Source organism: Leopardus geoffroyi, chromosome A2, assembly GCF_018350155.1.
Source record: "Leopardus geoffroyi isolate Oge1 chromosome A2, O.geoffroyi_Oge1_pat1.0, whole genome shotgun sequence".
NCBI classification, from domain to species: Eukaryota; Metazoa; Chordata; class Mammalia; order Carnivora; family Felidae; genus Leopardus; species Leopardus geoffroyi.
The window spans coordinates 10,773,088-10,780,913 of NC_059331.1; the positions used below are offsets into that span (position 1 = coordinate 10,773,088).

General features: G+C 41.9%; 1 protein-coding gene across 1 annotated transcript; it reads right to left on the reverse strand.

Moving 5' to 3' along the window:
* Window positions 1-2,252: 2,252 nt before the first annotated feature.
* On the reverse strand, window positions 2,253-3,263 carry LOC123605425 (olfactory receptor-like protein OLF4). The gene has a single exon (XM_045492294.1). The coding sequence runs from the start codon at window positions 3,261-3,263 to the stop codon at window positions 2,295-2,297; it is 969 nt and encodes a 322-aa protein (XP_045348250.1). The 3' UTR covers window positions 2,253-2,294.
* Window positions 3,264-7,826: the final 4,563 nt, after the last annotated feature.

Sequence of the window (7,826 nt, forward strand, 5' to 3'; positions counted from 1 at the left end):
AATTTGATCCTGTAGTATAAAACCTTGGGTACTGGACACCTGGGTGGCTCAGTCAGTTGAGCGTCCGACTTTGGCTTGGGTCATGATCTCACAGCTTTTGAGTTCAAGCCCCATGTCAGGCTCTGTGCTGAAAGCTCAGAGCCTGGAGCCTGCTTGGGATTCTGTGTCTCCCTCTCTCTCTGCCCCTCCCCTGCTCATGCTCTGTCTCTCTCTCTCCTTCAAAAATAAACATAAAAAAAAAATTAAAAAAAAAACCCTTGGGTGCTATACTCCTTAGCTTCATGATAGTTTAGCCAAAACAATTAGGAATTTAATAGTTAGATCACAAGTTAAGAGCTGTTGTTTACTCCTTCATGATGAAGTGTATTTTAATTGTAAGAGATACATTTAGATTTTCTGCAGCATAGGCTAGCTTAGCACACTAAAGCGATTCTATGATTTAATTTTCACAAAAGTATTATCTATGAAGCCATGCTTTCATCAGCTCTATTCTCTATTGTCTAAATGGGTCTCAGAGGAATTTAATGTTCTGCTCAAAGGCATAAACCAAGCAGGGATGTAGTCTTAATTGGAATTATCTCGGGATGCTTCCAGTTCTGAAACTCTGGGAAGCAGTTCCCAACCAGAGTTGCTCTTGGGATATTTGGCCATGTCTGAAGGGATTCTGCTGAGTACCTTCCTTCACAGGACAGCACCCAACAACAATAATTATGTCTAAAGGCCAACCGTGAGAAGGTGAGAAAACCTGTTCCCCACTGAGGCTTTTCCAACCTCAGTGTGCATGCAATTCACCAGGGACTGTAGTTGAAATGCAAATTCTGATTCCTCAGGTCTCCAGGGGCCCCAGCAACTCTGCTTCTCTAACAAGCTCCTTGGTGGTGTTGATGCTGCAGGTCCTGGATGTGGAGCACAGACTGAGAGCAAAGCCATGGTCCTTTGTTGGAGAAAATTTAAATTTAAATTTAAAGTTGTTAAGATGGCAATACTACCCCAAATATCTACAAATTCAATGACAATATGAAAATAACAAAAAGGGGTTTTTTTGGGGAAAAGTTTTTTAAAAGCCATCCTAAAATTAAATTTCAAATTAAAAATTTCCAAGCATGAGCACAGAATGCCATCCCATTTATTGATGTCCTCTTTAATTTCTTTCAGCAACATTTTATGGTTTTTATTTATAAGTCTTTTGACTGTAACACCTTAACCAGTTATTCACCCCAGCAAATAAATCCCCTTAAACACTGGTGCACCATACTTGACTGAGAGATGTACTTGAAAAGAAAATGTAGTGCCTAGTAATACAAAGGACACTTTAAAATTTGCTTTATTAGGGGCGCCTGGGTGGCGCAGTCGGTTAAGCGTCCGACTTCAGCCAGGTCACGATCTCGCGGTCCGTGAGTTCGAGCCCCGCGTCGGGCTCTGGGCTGATGGCTCAGAGCCTGGAGCCTGTTTCCGATTCTGTGTCTCCCTCTCTCTCTGCCCCTCCCCCGTTCATACTCTGTCTCTCTCTGTCCCAAAAATAAATAAATGTTGAAAAAAAAAATTAAAAAAAAAAATAAATAAAATAAAATTTGCTTTATCATATTCGAGGTCATCTTTGACTCCAAAGCTATATTAAGTCATTCTATTCATTTGAATTCCTGTTTCCATAGACTCCACTAATAGACATATATTTGATAATCAGTTTTGCCACTGACTAATGTAAGCACTGGGGACATAGAACCTGAGAAGAGAAGAGAATCCTAATTAGGTGAATAAAACCAATGGCCTGTTATAAAATATGCTAATATGTTAATCAGGAAGAGCAGTTAAGTTAGTGATTTACAAAGGAATGACAGACATAAAGTGAAAAACTGTGGTCTTAGAATAGAATAGAATAGAATAGAATAGAATAGAATAGAATACCAATGACCTATTGCCAGATTGGTTTTTTTTCCATTAGAGCGGTAACAAATGACTACTTTTTTAGGAAAACTACAGACATTACGTGGGGTGATTTTTGTCATTGGAGAAGAAATTATTCATAAGAAATCCAAGCAGTTCCAATAGATAAATAGGAAATACTAATTTTTTCATAAAACAGATTGGGAATCAACTTAGAAATAACAGAAGAAAATGAAGGGAAGATGGTTGGATATCAGAGAGAGGTAAAAAAAAAATTAATAAAATGAGTAACTACATTGTACTGTATGGAAAAAATAAAAATTACAGGGAGTTAATGAAAGCAAATTCTATGTCCACAATTTGCTTTAAAAAGATCACACCTTCTGACTCAAAGTCTTTGAGGACTGAAATCATGGGAAATTCTTCAACCGCAGGACAATTGGACCTTTTCTAACTGCCATTGCAGAGAATCTCCTCAGAGTCCCCTTTATGTCTTTGTTCCTCAGGCTGTAGATGAAGGGGTTCAGCATGGGTGTGACCACCGTGTACATCACCGAGGCTGTTGCACTTGAGTGTGAGCTCTGGGTAGCAGCAGAGCTGAGGTACACACCTAGGCTCGTACAAAAAAATAAGGAGACAACTAAAAGGTGAGATGCACAGGTGGAAAATGCTTTATATTTGCCCTGAGCTGATGAGATCCCACGTATGGAGGAAACTATCTTGGAGTAAGAGTAAAGGATCCCAACGAGGGGCCCACCAGCCAGCAGCACAGCTGCAAGATACATCACCACGTTATTAAGAAAGGTGTCAGAACAGGCAAGTTGGATCAACTGATTGAGTTCACATAAAAAGTGGGGGATTTCTACCTCTGTACAGAAGGACAGCCGCAACACCATTGAAGTTTGCAACAAGGAATGCAGGACACTCGTGATCCAGGACACCAGGACCAGCAGCCCACAGAGCCGGGGGTTCATGATGACCGTGTATTGCAGGGGGTGACAGATGGCCACAAACCTGTCATAGGCCATCACAGCCAGGAGATAGATGTCCAACACTGAAAAGATTAAGAAAAAGTTCATCTGGGTGATGCAGTCCTCATAGGTTATGATTTTGCTCTGTGTCTGGATGTTCAAGAGCATCTTCGGGACGGTGGTGGACGTGAAGCAGATGTCTACAAAGGACAAGTTGGCCAGGAAGAAGTACATGGGGGTGTGGAGGTGGGAGTCAGAGCTGACAACCAGGATGATGAGCAGGTTCCCAAACACAGTGATCAGGTACATGGAGAGGAAAAGCCCAAATATGAGGGACTGAAGTTCTGGTCCCTCTGAAAATCCCAGAAGCAGAAATTCTAATAGTCGTGTATCGTTTCCTGGTTCCATGAGGTTGAACTGGCCCCCGGAAAAAGATATCATCAATTTTCACCTGAAGGCATTACTCAGATAGTTGAAAGGGTCCAATTTATATTGTGCAGTCAAGAAATTAAATTCAGTATCTTGTGTATTGACTGTCCCCTTGAAGGGATTCCTTCTCATTTCATCTTTGATTAGGCATTTCAGTCCCTTTCTCTGCTTTCCCCAACAGATGTCATGCATTTTGCTGTTTTACCAAGAATATCTTTCATGCATTCGAAGAATATGTACTGAGTGTCAAACATGTTCCGGGTGTTGTCTAGACAATGAGCACAGGAAACTGAAAACCAACAGCCACTATGATGCAGAGATGGAGAATGAATAGAAACAAATCAAAATATTAATAGGACATCAGAGGGTGTCAAGTGCTGTGAAGAGAACAAGAGTAGGTGTAAAGGAGAGCGTGGATACAAGTATTATTTTGTAATTTGTGTTCTGTTAAGACCAGCAAACAGGTGACATTTGAAAGGAGACCTCAGGGAAAGGAAGGCAGGAGCCACGAGCATGTCTGGGGAAGTGTGTGCTGGCCGAGGGAATGGTCTCTGCAAAGACTCTGAGGATGATACTATGAGCTATTCAATCCAAAGCAGGTAGCATGTGTGGGAAGGGGAAGGAAAAGGAGAGATCAGATGTGGTATCAGGCAATTTCAAGGGAATAGGTGTCCTCACTGCTGGTTAACCTTCAAGAGAAAGGAGTCACTCGCCCACGGTATACACTGCTTGTATTTTAGAATCTACTTGCAAAAGTGTCCTGTAAATTAACATAGAGCCCTCCTGAATGCCACGTGTTGGTTTAGTTCTGGCCTCTGTATTACAAGAATCACCTTAGAATATATTAGACCATGTCTAATAATACCCCCCGCTCTGAGGATGGATCTCACTCCACAAGGCACTCAAACACGCACGCGCATGCACGCACGCACACACACACACACACACACACACACACACACACAGACACCCACACACACCAAATCATTGCTCCCTGGGCAGTGCTCTTAGCCTGACTTCTGACCCCCAGCCCCAATGATTAAAGTCGGAGTGGCTATAACTCAAGCTGGCCAGATCCATTATAATTCCCCCAAACAATGTAGAATTGTACCTGAATTCCAATGCTCATGTTTCCCATGGACAAATAAAATTGACAAGTCAGACTGGCATGCTCATATTCCGTCCTGTATTTAATGAAACACAAACAATCTGCTCAAAATCACACACACACACACACACACACACACACACACACACACAAAGAGAGAGAGAGAGAGAGAGAGAGAGAGAGAGAGAGAGGAGCAAGAGAGGGAAATGAAATAGAAGTGGCACAAAAGATCTAGTGGTTCAGGTAGTCGCTGAAACCTAAGTGTCCATGAAGAAGAAAGTGCATCCCTGGTTCTGACAACATTCCAAGTCTTGTTACCTCTCGGATGCCCAGCAAAAATAGTAAGGAGGAACCTTAAATTCAGTCACAAGACAAAATTAGTGGGAACTTCAGGGCGTTGCTCACCTTACAGAGTGAACGTTTCAAGAGAAACCTGTGCCAAGGAATAAATCAACACTTCAGCACAGGAAATATGCAAAGCACAGCAAAAGTTGGGCAGGTTATAATGAATCAGTAGAGGACTTGTTTTTTTTTTTTTTTCTGTGCCTGTTTCAATTGGATGTCCTGTGATCTTAGAGAAGGTGGACAAGTCCCTTTCACTTTTCAGATGTGGCATCTTTTCTTCGTTTTTCCTGGGCTTTGCGTTGTGATCTCTTTTTTGACAATAGCAGTGGGCACACTCTGGTCCTGTTTCTGGTCTTTGCACAACACTGTAAGGTCTGTTCAGAACTTTCTCTACAAAATTCTGCACATACTACGACAACCATTCTGGCTCTAAATCACTGTCTTCATAGGATTTCTGCCTGAGGCTCTTACACCACACACTTAGTTCATTCTACTGTGATTCCACCATAGAAGGCAAGTACCAAAGGAACAGGGCCCTCTCTGACCTTGTTCGCTGTAGTTTTTCAGAATGACATGGTCAGGCAAGCAAATGACCATAGAGATCTCAGCGTTCTGGGCTAGGCTGGTGGCCGTGTGGTGACCTCAGGTAAATGCACCTGACTTTGAGTCTCTCTGACCCTTTCCTGCAGGACCTGCCAGGCTCCTGGACTCACCTGTTTGGGAACTCTGAGGGAGAGGTCTCTGTGTGGAAGTCTGAATTCCTTTCTGGATGGTTACTGATGGTGACTAAGCTCTGTTCCTACTCAGGATGGCAGGAAGGAGGCTAGCATGAGTCTCCTAGCCAAGCTACAGACTCTGGAAGCAACAGCCAGGTCCCATCAGCCTAAGGTGGCACAGGCAGAGGGACGGCACACAGGAAATATTTATAGTTTCCTTTGTCTGTTCTTGAGGCACATTTCCCTCCTGCTTCTCCAACACAGAGCACATGATTTCCCTGGGGGACACTGGTCTGGACACAAAGAAATATTTTCCTAGAGATTCTGTGTTCCCAATAGATTATATTATAACCACGTGAATCCAGTGTTGATTATTCCTTCCTCATAAACTCCACTGTAGGAGATAATAATACATACAAAAATAGCTGATCGTATATTGGTTCAAGAGAAAAGAGCACCATAGTCACACATGACATCATGGACGAGCCTTAGAAACACAAGGTAGAGACTCACAGCTGACTATAGACCCACGAGGAGACAAGCACAGCTCAGAACAAACTCCCAACATACAATATCATTTGGTAATAAGGACATTAGATTAAACTGTTTTCTTGTAGGATGGCTTGTTATGCAGCAATAGTTAACTGATTCAATCATCAAAGTGAACAGAAATAAGGACAATTATCACAATCTGCTACTGATTGTTCTTGGCATTTATTCTTCTATTTGAAGAGTACATTCATGGTAACTGTTTTATTTTGGTTTAGTTCAGACAACTGCATATAAAAGCTCTCCTTGAGGGGTGCCTGAGTGGCTCAGTCTTATGAGTGTCTGACTCTTGATTTTTGGCTCAGGTCATGTTCTCATGGTCCTGGATTGAGCCCTGCATCATGCTCCTTGAATGTGGAGCTGTGCACGGTTTATTCAGTTCCTCTGTGCAATTTTAAATCATATTTTTTTTGTTACTGAGTTGTATGGACCACAGCCTTGATGCTTAAAGAGTGGCCATGGACCAGGACCTGTGGCATCAACAACTGGGAGCTAGATCCAAATACAGAATTGCTGGGCCCACATGAGCCCTGCCCAATCAGAATCTGCATTTGGGTAAGATAACCAAATAATTCTCATATATACTGAATTTGGAGAAGTGCTGTTCTAGTGTAGTGTTGCTCAACCTTCACACTGTTGACATTTGTAGTGGATAATTCTTTGTGATGAACATATCCTGGGAACAGTAGATGCTGTGCATCATTCCTGGCCTGAACTGTCTGGGGGGGGGGGGGCAATTGCACCTGCCCAGTTCTGACAACCAAACATTTCACTAGATCCTTCCAAGTGTTCCCAAGAGGCAAAATCTTCTCTAGATGAGAATGATTAGGTTAGAGCAAGAGGCCTGTAAACACGTTGAAGAAGTTCCAATCAAAGCCCATCCTTACTCAGTTCACAACATTGGGCAGACCACTCAAACATTCTGAGCCCCATTCTGCAAATGTGGAATGAGATTCATAAGAGTATTGACCTCGGCAAATGGACTTGTATAAAAAATTAAAGTCAACTGGTAGAAGGTGTTATAAATATCAAGGCAATGTGCATAAGAGTTCCAAATATATATTTTCTTAGTTAAAGATTTTTTTATTGTGCTAATAATACATGTCACATATGATTTGCCATTTTAACCACTTAGTTATTCACTCTCTATATTTTTCTTATTTCATTTTTAATTCCAGTATAGTTAATGTACAGTGTTATAATAGATTCAGGTGTACAGTACAGTGATTCAACAATTCCATACATCACCCAGTGCTCATCATGACAAGTGCCCTCCTCAATCCCTGTCACCTATTTCACCCCCATCTTAACCATTTCTAAGTGCACAGCTCAGCGGCATTAAATACACTCATATTGTTGGGCAGCCATCGCCACAGTCCATCTCCAGAATTCCCTTCCTCTTATGAAACTGAAGCTTTATACTTAAATATATAACTTTTAGTTACCAAAATATATTATAAATTAAATTGACTCAATGACAGCTCTTATTTTATGTCAAAGCATTGAACACTTAACTGTTTTGGCAAAAGTGTTGCGAGAGCCAAGGACTGTAGTACTCGTGGTTTTATGTCAAAGGAACACAGTTCTTCACATTGTTGAAGGCGGGAATAGTAATCCTCTGGGGGTATCAGTGCTGTGTCCCATCACGAATCAATATTTGGGAGACCCAAGGAACCTAGTAGGAAAACTCTTCATTCTTGGATTTGGAGAAAACTTGAACTCAAGGTTGGGCTAAGGTGCCAGGAGGTGCTAGGGAGACAGGTGAGTTCAGGGAAGAGTAATAACCAGATTCACTTGACTTGTAACCTGGTCTCTTGGGAACAG